We start from the raw sequence: 13,713 nt of genomic DNA, 5'->3' as shown, positions 1-13,713 counted from the left end.
TCTCTCCACCGTCCCACTACCATAACTAAAGGGGCCGCTGACAATATAGATGCCAATTAATTTAGCTCAAGACGAAATTTTTAATACTACTAATTTATTTGTAGCAATAGTTTTACTCAATAGTCAATACCAGATTGTTTGTAACTTTGTATACTTTTCTTCTTTGTCAAACTTAAATTCTTTGTTTTGGATTCTAATTTAACAAATTACATGTTTAAAATATGTTTATGATATATGTTTTTTTTTTCAGTTACATGTATAATTTAATCGACACAATGATTTTGATATTTTTTTGAGGAATATGTATATATGCTCAACTACTAGCAATTTTAGAATAATTACTACATGAAATATGTGAAAGGGTTTTAAATAACTACTACGTTAGCTTACTACTAGAGATAGACATAACTGTAATATAACTTGACGAAATCTATCTAAATATAAACATAAGTTTGGTCTTATGAAACTTCTTGTTTTTATTGTCTGTATAACTAATTGACATAGAGGAATATTATTGATGTGTATCTGTATAGTCAAACCTACCTTTCAAAACACCCACAACCATAACTCTCAAAAAAGACTTAAGAATGATCACTCATATATAAACGGGACACAACTCATTTCTCTCCCAAACCCTAAAACTCTAATGACCGGCCATGAATAAATAGGTTAGGCAAATGCAGCCATCATGTGACCCTTATCTAATGTCCTTGTTGCTCTATATATCTCAATCATATAAAAACAGTTAAAATAAACTGTTTTTCTCTAAGAAGAAACGTTGTTCTCGGATCTATTGTTTTGGTAAAATCATATCCAGTTGTCAAAAAGGAACATTTTTATATTTTGTCAAAAGAAAATAAACAATTTTATGAATTATGAATATGACATTGCGGATTTTAGAATTCAAGTACTTGATATCTCAAATCGCCTATAAATCAGTACGTACATCTCGACGGGGTATACAGAATAGTTGATGTGAAATGAAAGCTCTCATCAAATCAACTGTATATAGTGTTACTTGAATATGAGGTATAAATGTACAATTATGATATATGAGACTGATCATAAGTCCTCACATGATATGTATTTATGAGGAATGGCGATATGAGACAAGAAAAAAAGAGGGATGGCGAAAAAGATAAGAGAAAAAACAATTTAGCAACATTTATTCTCGTATATAACACAAAAGGGTGGCTCAGCTTTTCCTCTCTTCTCAGTAAAACTTACCCCTTTCTCTCTATTAACTTCTGTTAAGATGCATAATATGAACACCTAATATGAAAAATAATACTAGCATAATAGAACCGGTAAGTAGAAAACATTAACCATCATATCTATCAACTTTAAACTGTCCGTCGTGCTTGGAAAATGGAAACATACTAGTTTCTATATACAAACATTTGTTTTTATTTTGATCATCCTTATAAACGACGTATTAACACAAAAAATTTCGCTTCTTGTTATACAAAACTTGGGGTTTTACCCATACTATTTGAAGAGTTGAGGATAGGTAAAAATATCATAGTACAGAAGGTGAGAAACAGTCACGAGTGTAGAACGCGAGAGAGAGAAAAAGAGGCAATAAATGATTCTGAAGGAATATTTAATAAGAGAGTTCTCTGGTTTTTGGCTTTGGCCTTTGCCCTTTGGGGTCAGTCAGACCCAAACAAACACAACACATAAAACAAAAGTAAATTCCTGTCCAAAGCCTTAAAAGAGAGAGAGTAAAGGCATAATTCTTTTTGCCCGTTTCCATATTCATTGCCTTTTGCCAGTCCCCTTGATAGCGAGACTTTTTTTACCTCCTTTAGTTTTGTTACAATAATATAATAACCAACACCAGCAAAAAATCATATAAGAAGAAGGGAAACGTTCAACTTCTTTATTGAATTTATATCAAAGCTGTACATCAATGACAATCAAAAGATGTAAAGATTAGCTCAGGAGGGATAGACAAGGTAGGAGAAGATGACTCGAACGAATTAGAGGTAGAGATAGATATCTATTCTATGTGGAGAAGAGATAGAATAGAATCTGTAAAATGAGAAAATACTGACACATTTAGAAAGGGATGGGGTCTTACAAGGTCAAGAAAAGGCCTTACAAGGTCAAGAAAAGAGAATAATGCAATGCATCATATGAATGAAACATAATAATTGGAAAAAAAATGGAGGGACTAAAAGCTCAGAGAGGATAACACCGGTTGATCAATGAAACTGGAGTTCAGAAGAAAAGCCCAATTTCTCAGCACAACCGATCCAATAATCCATATGCTTCACATGGTTTATGTTTCTCTTATTGCCTGCACAAGCACAAGAAAAAAGAACATGTTACTCTTTACAACAATAATCGTGTATATATGTGATTCCAAATCTTTAACTGTAAAGACTGCAAAAAGACATTTGACCATATCTTTTTTGTAAATATATTTGACCATATCTAAGAGCATCTATCTTCGTGTGTCAATAGTAGCGAAAGTGTATGGATACAAATATATGTTGGTATGCATGTACACATTAATAATGTCTATCAGTCTATATACCTACACTAGATATATAGATACCGAGAAACACATACGTATTAGATAGTTCAGTAACATATCATATACATATATCACCGATGAACAAGAAAATTGACTTCTTCGAACTGACAAAACCCTAACTCTTAGCATTGCATATATCAAGGTAGACATATCACCTTGAAGAACCTTTGGCCTTGACCTTTCCATCCATGGGAGCTCTTCTCTCCCTTCCATTTGAGAGAGAAAAATAAAATAAAAACAGAAAGAAAGATAGAGAGAGAGAGCCTTGAGAAACGGTGGGATGATGAAGAAGATATCAATTGAAGGAGAGATTTTAAGGCAAAGTATATAATAAAAAGAACAATAAAAAAAGAGATAAAATACAATATAGATGATAACCTTCGTGGGCCGGGGCCCAATTAGACCTTTGGAGGGATCATGACGCTGTCATTTGCCCGAAACGAGCTTTATATGTGAACTTGATGACGTCATCTTTGCGATATGGCATAGACAAATCTACCCGAACACCTGACCGTGCTGCCCGGAGGTGGTCCTCTTCCTGAGTTAGCAGTTTCTTTTGGTCGTAAGCGAAACCCAAAGTCAAATATTAAAACTCGAAACTGTGTCTCAAGTTTTTTTGGTCCTAACCATTTTCTTTTGTCAACAGTTTTCGATCGGTTTACTCATGTTGAATGTGTTTTTTCGAAGAACTCATGAACTGCTGATTTTAACCGAACGTTTTTGTTTTCCTAGTTCATAATGTAATCTAGCTGGACTACCAGGCATCCTAGCTAAACATAATTATTCACTAATTGGTGAAGAGACTGAGTTTGAGCAAATTAAGAGAATCTTGGTAAATGGAATTCCTCAATTCTAGGGAAAAACATGAAAGTTCAAATTTCAAAATAAATCATGTTTGCATTCATTAGTACTCCCTCCGTTCTAGTTTAACTGTCGTTTAAGGTTTTTGCACACAAATTAAGGAAACTATTAAATTTTATTTTTGTCATTTGTTAATATATTTTATAATTTTTTCATTGGTTGAAACTTTAAAACAACAGGGATAAGATTGGAATATTCATCAAATATCTGCATTGAAAATTTAAAACGACAACTAATATGAAACAAAAATTAAATCTTAGAACGACAGCTAAATTAGAACGGAGGGAGTATTAGTTTTCATAGTATAACTTAATATATAAATATATATATATTTTGTAATGAACGTGTTTTTGTTCCTAATATTTTCAAATTATAATCTTCCTAAAATCAAATTTCTACATTTGTTAAGAAGTTTCCTTTTCTCTTACTATTCAATAGCTCATCAGTTTCTTTAAAACGAAGTAAGTTGAAGAAGATCGAATCTCTTTTCACAAAAGAGGTAATTCTAAGTAATCAAAAAGTCTCAGATTTGTGGGGAATATAAACTTTGTGGGCGTGCGGGAGAATCACAGTCTCCTAAGAAATGAAATGGTCAAAATAATGCAAAAGTATAGTAATGTCAATTACTTAATATACTAACTATTAACATTATTTATATCAATTGATATAACGCCAAAAAGAATCATCTTGACCTGCGTTCCTATATTAATTTAATCTTTCGTGTTAGTTTAACTTACGCATTGGTGCTTTCAGTAAGACAATTTATTTACATACTGTATACTTATAATAATGTATAAAACTCTTTTTTGGTAAATACAAAAATAGGACAAGGCTCTTTAATTTCTCAAAAAAAGGGTCCCCTACAATAATGACGAGTAAAAAGAATAATAGTAATGATTTTTTGTATTGATTTTTTTTGTAGCCCATATCAATCCGTCCGTTTCTCTTCTGTCCCTTCTCTACGTACTATGTTTCAGAGATCTTTCGTTTTATGCCCAACATTTTTATCAATTTTAGTTTTGGTCCCATAACACAATATCAATAATTTAGTTTCACTGCTAGTGAAAAACTGTGAATGTACATGTTAAAAAGCTTTAATTACAATTTCCAAGAAATGCCCTGAATATTCATTAAAATAATTTGACTTTGGGAAAGTGGTACTGGTACCTTCTTGCTTCTTCTTCTTTTTTTCTCGCATCTGTCCTTCGAAAAGTCTTTGTAATTTAGAAAGTTCTAAGTATTATTATCAGCCCATTCAAAGTAACGTTTGATATCTAAACTTTCTGTTTATAGTTAGCCAATGCCTATTCTCGGCCCATATAGTTCTTACTCCGCTTCTCATTACCGGACCAAATAAAAATGTATCACAAAAACTTTATGACTGTATGATTTACACAACAAATATGAAAATGTCCTCATCATATGCATTATGAACAAGAGGCTAAGCCTCTTAGGAAGTTAGTTGTATAAATGGGGAATCTCATTATTGACTTTGCTTCCTAGCTAGGTAGTGTGAGTAAGGTAAATGACATGATATGTGTAGTGGAGTCAACACTTGGCATGTACATCATGGCCATCGAAGCAAACCTTCTAGAGAAACCGACTTCGAAATAAGGATTAAGCCTTGTTTTAAGTCTTTGTAATAAGAAACATATTTCTAATATCACTATTACTTTTTGTAATGCTTAAATTATGGTTGAACTTCCAAATTATTCATTTAGTTTCCAATCAAACTAAACAGAAAGAAAAAGAAAAAATAAATCATCCTATTATTTATACTAGTGATAGTACACAACTAAAACTATAAATCTATAATAAGTTCTCAAACGAATTGGTCACAACTCAGAAGTGTACTACATTCAGCTTCCATCCATTACGATCTTGACATAAAACAAAAATAAGAATTGTAAATTCTTATCCTTAATTTATGTGGCCACATATACTCTACTTTCCACAATCAACCAACATCCCCCAAAGGCAAATACACATTACTCTACTTCTATAAATACACATTGCATACGCTAGACAAAGGCAAATACCAAGGCAAACAAACAAACAAAATCTTGAGATGAATTTGACTCTTCCAATGAAAAAACAAAATTTTCTGCTGATCATCTCATTGTTGATATTATTATCATTACGTCATCAAGATTATCACATTGAAGCACAAAATTCAGACAAAGTAGTTAACCTTCCTGAACAACCATCGAGTCCAAAGGTCTCTCATTTCTCAGGTTATGTCAACGTCAATCAAGAAAATACACGTTCACTCTTCTTTTGGTTCTTCGAAGCCTTGTCTGAATCTCCTTCAACAAGACCGTTAGTTCTCTGGCTTAATGGAGGTAAGTAATCAATTCACTTAATTATATATGATTATAGTTTTTTTTAACCTATTTATATTGATGATCCTGCTGCAGGTCCAGGATGTTCATCTATTGGATATGGAGCAGCATCTGAATTAGGACCTTTTCGTGTTGTTGAAAATGGGACAAGCCTTAGTTTCAATCAATACTCTTGGGTCCAAGGTTTTTATCTAGTTCTCGTTACAAAATTTTAGCCGGATAAAATAAAATTTTAACAACAAATAATTAAGGTAGTTTTTTTGTATAACTTCACGAATTTTTTTGTTCACAAAAATGCAGAAGCGAATATGTTGTTTTTAGAATCACCAGTTGGAGTAGGGTTTTCGTACACGAACTCATCTTCCGATTTGGACAACCTCAACGACGCTTTCGTTGGTAAGTAAAAGTCCACAAGAAGGTTCTCAACTCCTCAAAATTTATTTAAATTAATAAAACATTGGTTATATGTACTCTAGTGTAAACGTAACTGTGAGAAATTACTTAGAGAAATTTTGTAACAGCGGAAGATGCATACAACTTCATGGTTGCTTGGTTTGCAAGGTATCCCCAGTATAAGTCTCGTGATTTCTTCATAGCTGGTGAAAGCTATGCCGGTGAGCTTAATTAATTACTCTATATTATTCTTCTCGAACTGTTGATATTTCATTCTAAAAAATTTGTAATATCTGGATTGGAATATATCAACTATGATTAAGCAAAAAGTATAGGATCTTACAAGTACAAACTGAAGCATGAAAATTTATGGGTATGAAATAATATATGGTATGGTTAATGGTTTATTTACTCTATAATTTACAGGTCATTACGCACCTCAGCTAGCCGAGATTATATACGATCGGAACAAAATTAAGCCAAAGGACTCCTTCATTAATCTCAAAGGCTTCATAGTACGTATTTTACTATATTTGATTAGTCATCGTATAAATTTGCCATGACTATTAATACGTGCATGGTGAAAGTGTAACGTAAATCCAATGCGACCGACTTTTTCTTGGGAAAAAAGAACTCTTTCTTTGATTGTGGATCCCTTGTATTTAAGTAAATGAAAACTATGAAGATTTTTTTTTTTTTTTTTTTTTTTTTTAAAAACAATGAAATATATATTTCAATGTTACTTTTTTCTTTCTGAAAAAGATTTTAAAATTTTAATTATGATTTTCTTTCATAATAATAAAAGTTTGTCAATATAGGTGGGAAATCCATTGACGGACGATGAGTACGATAACAAAGGGATTCTAGAATATGCATGGAGTCATGCAGTGATCTCTGACAATCTCTACGACTCTGCAAAACGTAGCTGCGACTTCAAGTCTTCGTATTGGTCAGAACCCTGCAACGTTGCCATGAGCACAGTGTTCACAAAATACAAAGAGATTGATATTTATAACATATATGCTCCCAAGTGCATATCTAATAGCTCATCAGGAGCTTCCTACTTAAGTTCCGGAGCTAATTATAAGTCTCCGGCGGTCAAAGACTGGTTCAAGAGAGTGAGATGGTACGAAGGATACGATCCTTGTTACTCTAATTACGCTGAAAAATATTTCAATAGGGTCGATGTTCAATCGTCTCTTCATGCCATTACACGAAATGTACCAAGATGGAAAGTTTGCAAGTAAGTTTAATGTTTAATGTAGAAATGTAGAATAGATCTGACTTTTCCTAATTATGTATATGAAAAAGGCTGATGAAATGTTAAGTTCAATATTTTTTCTTTTTACTGTGATTGACAGTGATTCAATATTGCAAACGTACCATTTTACAGTCTCCTCAATGTTGCCTACATACAGTAAGCTCATCAAAGCTGGCCTCAAGATATGGGTTTATAGGTACTCTACACTTTTATCGATAGAATTGGTGTTTATTTCAGAAATATAGAATGAAACAAATAACCTCTCAGTATACAACATCAATGTCAATGAACTTTTCCTAGCTGATTTATTCCTTTTGAAAATGGAAACATATCATTTGAGGAAATGTTTGCGAGGCTAATATAAACTAGTCAGTAGTCACCTATATTAATAACCGCTAATATAAACTAGTTACCCCTATATTAAATTATTGCTGAAACATAAACATATGCACGAGAGTCTTGAATGCACGAGAGATTTTTACATCAAACATACATATTTTATGGGATACTTTATACATATATAAACCACTTTTTACTTTCCTATCCAAAAATATCACAAGTATTTACAAAATTTTAGAACACCACACACAATACGTCAACATTTGGAGAAAAGGTATCTAAATGTTATCATAACCTTCTTAAAAACATTTTTGTGATGCTTTTTGAAAAACTTGAAATATATGGTCGCTTTGGAAACAAACCACTATAATAAATTTAAAAAATTCATAGTACATATACCACGAGATTCACGAGGTAACCCGCCGACGATGCTATGATCGATAAAATTATGATTCACCCACCAAAATGTTGTGCTATGTACATGTCTTTTGGATTTTGTCTCGTTACATATATATAAGCAAATCTTTGAATGATTAGTTAGCTGTCAAATGAATAACCTACTGATGTAAATGTACATTATTTTCGTATCTGACAGGTACTGTTTTTCATAATCTCTAATTAGTTTGGACGGTTCAGAACTCCGGAAAACCAATGCTAATTTAGTCTATTTGAAAAAAACACTTTAGTAGAAGATAACAATATCTGATTTTTCACAAACTATATCTTATATAGTGATAACAATACTTATCATCGTCTAACAGTGGAGATGCGGACGGGAGAGTGCCGGTGATCGGGAGTAGGTATTGTGTTGAAGCTTTAGGGCTTTCCGTTAAATCCGATTGGCGTTCTTGGTTCCACAATCATCAGGTTAATTAGGGGTTGTCATGAAATTATATATTAATGTGATACTTTAGCCAAATAAGTTTGTATTAGTATAGTTACAAGATATATTTTTTTTTTTTTTGGTGTAATGTGAAAAGGTGGGAGGGAGGATAACGGAGTACGAAGGAGGGTTAACGTTCGTAACGGTAAGAGGAGCTGGACACTTGGTTCCTCTCAATAAACCTGAAGAAGCTCTCGCTCTTTTCCGGTCCTTCCTTAACGGCCAGGAACTTCCCTCACGCCCCTAGACAATATCGCTATACAGTATCATAATATTGTACTCTCTTTTTTTTTTTTTTAATAACCGATGAGTATAAAAAAAATACATTCATAAATAATAAATCCATGTCGCATAATGTATAACATGTTTCTTCTCACTGTGTCTACCAAGTACCAAATTACCATGTTACAAATTAACAATAATAAATGACTTACGCAATTAGCCTCGTTTACGGATTGTGTGAATGCCTTCGTCATAGAAGCAAGAGGGAAAACAACAACTTAAGTAATTATGTTCAAAGTTTAGTCCAAATCCAGTAAGATTAGTGTTAGATGCAAATACTTATCTTTTTTTTTTTTTTTTATGTTCAGAATTCTGTAATTAGTTTGACTCTCTGTGAATACAAAATAAATGGCCTAATTTAACAGTACGAAGTTTTACCGGGCAATTTTGTAAGTTATAAAACCTATAGGGGTCGAAGTGAAAATTATTATAAAAAGTTTTCTTATCCAAAAAACCCAAAATGTCACTTTGCTCTTCTTCTGCTAAAACCCCTCCCTTCTTCTTCTTTCTTCGTCTTCTTCACTCGTGCTTACTCCAATGGAGTCACTCCTGCACGCGTCTTCGTCTCTAGTGTCTCTCAGACCCAGAATCGACGGTCGAGATTCATTCATTAACCCGTCGCGCGTCGTGTGTCTTAACCCTAGTCTCGGCCGCAGAGGATCTAAACCTCTTTCTTTGGTGGTAGCGGCGAAGAAGAAGAAAAGCAAGAAAGATGACAATCATGGCTTTTCAGCTAAACCTGACGAAGCCACTGGTCCTTTCCCTGAATCTATTCTTCTCAAAGAGGTATCTTATTTCGATTTTTGTTCGAATTTTTTTGATGGAGTTTACTAATTAAATCTGAGAATTGATTGAATTTGATGTATATGATGAGGATAAAGTTAGTAACTTTGATTGTTATCCATTGTTTCTAAGTTCATCATTGATGCTAAAGTTGTGTAATTTTTTGTTATCGTGGAATTGATTTACAGAAGAAGATAGATGAAGAAGGTGCCTTACTTCCCGAGTTTGCTGATGCTGAAGAAAGTGAGTGATTATTTTATATGCTTAGTTGGTTTTTGTTTTCATTATGATTTTGATTGTTATAACTTATAATTGATTGTTTCTTCTATCATTAACACAGAGGAGCTATATGAGTTTTTGGATCTTCAGCTTCAGAGTGACTTGAATGAGGAAAGGAGTAAGTTTTTTATTTACCTTTACTGTCTCAAACGGTGAAATGTGTTGACGAGTTATCTAGTCGAAGCTGCATGGTTCCATGTTGACCAATTATGCCATAATCTAAACTCATTAGCTTAGCTTTTAACTTACGACAGGAATTTGGAATTATGCAATATGTTTTTCTCTAGATGGTCGGGAGCTTACCCTGGAATATGATTAGACCTTGATACATTACTTAGTTCAGAGTATTGGATTCTGTTAATTGATTTGAAATTACTCCGTTAATGATTTATAAGCTATGTGTGTGCAGTGAGGCACTATGAGGTGGTTTACTTGATCCATGAAAAACATGCTGAGGAGGTTGAAAGCATCAACCAAAAAGTCCAAGGTGAAAAGCTTTTTCCCTTCTTATGCTCTGTTGTTGTGCTCACTATATTTCAGTGCAAGACTGATGCCTTAGTTTTTTAAGTTATTGCGGTAGTGTTTAATTAAGTTTGTTGATTGGTATTCAGAATTTCTGAAGGAGAAGAAGGGGAAAGTTTGGAGGTTTAGTGATTGGGGAATGCGTAGACTGGCATACAAAATACAGAAGGCAGAGAATGCTCACTATATACTGATGAACTTTGAGATAGAAGCGAAATACTTGAACGAATTCAAGGGATTGTTAGATAGTGATGAGAGGGTGATTAGGCATCTCGTGATGAAACGTGATGAGGCCATCACCGAAGACTGTCCTCCACCTCCTGAGTTTCACTCTGTTCGTTCTGGTAATGAATTTTATGATGAAGATGATGAAGAGGAAGAGTTTGAAGAAGGTGAAGATGAAGGTGATGATGAAGTAGACGGGGAAGAAGATGGTGATAATATCGAGTACGAAGTAGATGATGATGGTAATGTTGTTATGGTTTTGTATGAAGATGAAGAAGGAGAGGAAGAAGAAGAAGGGGCTAGTGAACCAGAAGAAGGACAGGACAAGTCAAAAAACGGCAGAAGAGAAACCCGGAGAACAGTTAACGTAGGAGGATAGAGCTGTCTGTAATACTTTTGATTTGAGGGGTCATGTTTTGGATACTAGGGTCACATATAATTGAAGTTCTTTGTTTTACTCATAGCAGCATCATAAGTAAAGAAACCAAATTCTTCCAACGTTTATAAAGAAGCGTAGAACAACACTTAAACTTGTTTGAAGCTGTCTCAGGGAACATAAAGAAACAACAATCCATTAAGCTCTAAACAAACACTACCACTAAATTAAAAAAAAAAACTACATCAACCCAACAGATGAATCAAACACTCTGAATATTGAATCCATCTCCGACTTCTTCTTTCTTGGATTTTGAGGTCAGTTCGAAAGTTAAAAACTAACGTTTAGAAGGCCTAATGTCATCACCAGTCACATCTCCTAGCTCAACACTCTGGTCCTTAGCAACCCTCTTCCTCTTGGGCAGAGGCTCAGATTTGCCAGCACTCAAGCTGATGTCCTCATCAACATCATCTTCTTCAATCTCTTCATCAACGTCCTCTTCCACGACATTCTCCTCAGGCTCAAAATCACTTGCGTCATCCTCATCTTCAATCTCAACAACTGGCCTCACTAAGTACTCTGTCCCAAGATCCTCCTCCTCCTGCACAGTTTGAATGTAATATAAGTACTCAACATATTGGTCTATTATAAGATTTGGAACGAGCACCCAATAGAAGAAGCTGAAATGAACCAAAGTTATATTAGGTTTGACTTCAAAGGAGATAAGGTCAAAACTTAAATTTTGTTTTCTACTAAAACAAAGACTAAAAAAACCCTAAAATCTGATTCGGGATAAGTATAAACCCTACTGTACCTTGTACCACAGGACAATTTTAAAGCAATTGAGAAACATACGAAGAAGATTAAGAGTCTAATTAGACCGCAGAAAAACCCTAGATCTATAACCTTTTCTCGGAAATAGAGACGAAAGAGATTCATACCTCTTCTTCATCGTCATCGTCATCGTCGTCGTCTTCCTCATCATCATCGTCGTCATCATCATCGTCTTCGTCTTCAGCTTCATTGTCTTCATCGTCGTCTGCGGTTACTTTTTCACCTCCGTCTTTGGTTTCCTCCACTTCGCTGTCGTCGTTGTCGTCGCTCAGAACCTGAATCACAGGTTGCTCCGCCTTGTTTTCCTTATCATCTTCAACAGGCGCCATCTTCCCAACCAAACAAGCAGAGATTTTTTTTCCGTTCCAAAAGAGAGAGACTGAGAGAGAGCAGAAGAAGCAGAAGCTTCGAACCAGCATTTAGCAGTAGAAGTGTAGAACCTTCAAACTTCAATCGTAGCCGTTCAATCTGAAACACTACAAGGATTGATGAGATGGCATCACATCGAACGGTTCATACGCATGCGTGCGACATGTGCCAGTATTTCTTTGGGCCTTAAACACAGTTGTTTGGGTTCTACCTTAATGGGCTAGATGTGAGGCCCATTTATGTAACTATTTTTTGTCTAACTTTTAAAAATTGCATTTATCACCTCATATCTTGCTATAAATATTACTTTTCGTTATCAAATGTCTCAAATGGTGTTGAAACAATTATGGAAGAAGAGGTTAAATTAAATTGATTCTACGTATTAAAAAAAAAATTTGAGATCTTATAAAAAATTAAGGTAAGGAAGTAATTACGGAGACTTTGCATATTTGATAGAGATAGAAATACGGAAGCTAACAAAATTTTATTCCATTAATAAAGTATTTGAACTTTAAAACAATTTAATTAGTAGATATCGTTTTGATAATATCGGTAGTCATATCAGCGATATCATGGACGGCTTTGTTACGTCCGGTCAAAGGCGATTTCCCGGCGAACTGATCCTCACAATAACCCGGCTTCGACACAACTTCGTTCATTTGAGACATAGCTACAGAATATTTTTTTGCCTTTAGAGCAGCCACCACCGCAGGTAAAAACCTATCAATGGCTGCACCGTACTCCTCAATGCAAGTTCCGTATCTCTCAAAGTCTTCACGGAGACGGATTTTTCTTAGGACGGAGATAAGATATTGTTGCATTTCCTTGACTTTCTTTGTCGTCGCATCGACAGCAATCCCCGCAAATTCTTTTCATGTTTCAAAAAAATAAACAAATATAAGTGTTTTAGCTACAATAACATTGCAATATGTCACGTATGGGGATAATGACAAAAAAAAAAACTTAAAACAGGAATATCATTTTGTCATTTTTGAAGTTTTTCCTAAGATAGTATTAATCAAGTTTTTTTTTTTCTTTTAGATTATCGATAGAGAGTTTCACTATAAGAAAATAAAAAGCCATTACCTTGGACACTTGAGGTTTTGCTTCTAGGATCAAGACTTAGAGTAGAGATGCATAGTGCTTGATAACGGGTTTTTTTGCAGAGTTGCTGTGCAGCGATAGATACCGGATTAGACTGAATTGCTTGAGAGAAGGCTATTTGGATAAACACGAGAAAAATAGCAAAAAGTTTTGTGAAATTATTCATTTTTTAATTTGTTTTTTAGCGTGTTTTGATTGCTACAAACGAACTGTAAGTGAATCGTTTCTAGTTTCAAGGTTGGCTTCATGGGGTCAGAAGACATATATATTTTGTTTGAGCAGAAGAAAGTAAAGTTTTTTCGTCTTCACTCTTCAGAC

The 13,713-nt window shown here is 34.1% G+C and overlaps 4 protein-coding genes and 1 long non-coding RNA gene across 5 annotated transcripts; 2 read left to right on the top strand and 3 right to left on the bottom strand.

Annotated features, from left to right (window-relative positions):
• Positions 1–1,855: 1,855 nt before the first annotated feature.
• LOC104746058 (uncharacterized) lies at positions 1,856–2,886 on the bottom strand. The gene is made up of 2 exons (XR_760815.2): positions 2,698–2,886; positions 1,856–2,302 (listed from the first exon to the last, which is right to left on the bottom strand). It is a non-coding gene; the product is annotated as an uncharacterized LOC104746058 (long non-coding RNA).
• Positions 2,887–5,372: 2,486 nt separating this feature from the next.
• On the top strand, positions 5,373–8,997 carry LOC104748251 (serine carboxypeptidase-like 33). The gene is made up of 9 exons (XM_087489473.1): positions 5,373–5,745; positions 5,821–5,928; positions 6,046–6,141; positions 6,267–6,359; positions 6,565–6,653; positions 6,957–7,381; positions 7,500–7,595; positions 8,500–8,605; positions 8,719–8,997. The coding sequence occupies exons 1-9, from the start codon at positions 5,472–5,474 to the stop codon at positions 8,866–8,868; spliced, it is 1,437 nt and encodes a 478-aa protein (XP_087345599.1). The 5' UTR covers positions 5,373–5,471; the 3' UTR covers positions 8,869–8,997.
• A 318-nt stretch (positions 8,998–9,315) lies between these two features.
• Positions 9,316–11,173, top strand: LOC104746057 (protein REGULATOR OF FATTY ACID COMPOSITION 3, chloroplastic). Its single transcript, XM_010467442.2, has 5 exons — positions 9,316–9,689; positions 9,875–9,929; positions 10,027–10,083; positions 10,375–10,452; positions 10,577–11,173. The coding sequence occupies exons 1-5, from the start codon at positions 9,441–9,443 to the stop codon at positions 11,089–11,091; spliced, it is 954 nt and encodes a 317-aa protein (XP_010465744.1). The 5' UTR covers positions 9,316–9,440; the 3' UTR covers positions 11,092–11,173.
• A 13-nt stretch (positions 11,174–11,186) lies between these two features.
• On the bottom strand, positions 11,187–12,387 carry LOC104746056 (uncharacterized). The gene is made up of 2 exons (XM_010467441.3): positions 12,030–12,387; positions 11,187–11,689 (listed from the first exon to the last, which is right to left on the bottom strand). Exons 1-2 carry the CDS (start codon positions 12,339–12,341, stop codon positions 11,426–11,428), a joined length of 576 nt encoding a protein of 191 aa, XP_010465743.2. The 5' UTR covers positions 12,342–12,387; the 3' UTR covers positions 11,187–11,425.
• A 369-nt stretch (positions 12,388–12,756) lies between these two features.
• On the bottom strand, positions 12,757–13,637 carry LOC104748250 (pectinesterase inhibitor-like). Its single transcript, XM_010469922.2, has 2 exons — positions 13,378–13,637; positions 12,757–13,159 (listed from the first exon to the last, which is right to left on the bottom strand). The coding sequence occupies exons 1-2, from the start codon at positions 13,559–13,561 to the stop codon at positions 12,813–12,815; spliced, it is 531 nt and encodes a 176-aa protein (XP_010468224.1). The 5' UTR covers positions 13,562–13,637; the 3' UTR covers positions 12,757–12,812.
• Positions 13,638–13,713: the final 76 nt, after the last annotated feature.

Source organism: Camelina sativa, chromosome 15 (assembly GCF_030686135.1).
Source record: "Camelina sativa cultivar CO46 ecotype springtype chromosome 15, ASM3068613v1".
In the NCBI taxonomy this organism is placed as follows: Eukaryota; Viridiplantae; Streptophyta; class Magnoliopsida; order Brassicales; family Brassicaceae; genus Camelina; species Camelina sativa.
Note: the sequence above shows the minus strand (reverse complement) of the source record. Positions and strands in the feature narration are given on the sequence as shown.

Coding starts and splice junctions, on each gene's coding strand:
- LOC104746057 (XM_010467442.2), top strand. CDS start 9,441: ATGGAGTCACTCCTGCACGCGTCTTCGTCTCTAGTGTCTCTCAGACCC. Junction 10,084..10,374: donor TGACTTGAATGAGGAAAGGA/GTAAGTTTTTTA, acceptor ATGTGTGTGCAG/TGAGGCACTATGAGGTGGTT. Junction 10,453..10,576: donor CATCAACCAAAAAGTCCAAG/GTGAAAAGCTTT, acceptor ATTGGTATTCAG/AATTTCTGAAGGAGAAGAAG.
- LOC104746056 (XM_010467441.3), bottom strand. CDS start 12,341: ATGCTGGTTCGAAGCTTCTGCTTCTTCTGCTCTCTCTCAGTCTCTCTC. Junction 11,690..12,029: donor ACGATGACGATGAAGAAGAG/GTATGAATCTCT, acceptor CAAACTGTGCAG/GAGGAGGAGGATCTTGGGAC.
- LOC104748251 (XM_087489473.1), top strand. CDS start 5,472: ATGAATTTGACTCTTCCAATGAAAAAACAAAATTTTCTGCTGATCATC. Junction 6,654..6,956: donor TTAATCTCAAAGGCTTCATA/GTACGTATTTTA, acceptor TTGTCAATATAG/GTGGGAAATCCATTGACGGA. Junction 7,596..8,499: donor CTCAAGATATGGGTTTATAG/GTACTCTACACT, acceptor ATCGTCTAACAG/TGGAGATGCGGACGGGAGAG.
- LOC104748250 (XM_010469922.2), bottom strand. CDS start 13,561: ATGAATAATTTCACAAAACTTTTTGCTATTTTTCTCGTGTTTATCCAA. Junction 13,160..13,377: donor CAAAACCTCAAGTGTCCAAG/GTAATGGCTTTT, acceptor AAACATGAAAAG/AATTTGCGGGGATTGCTGTC.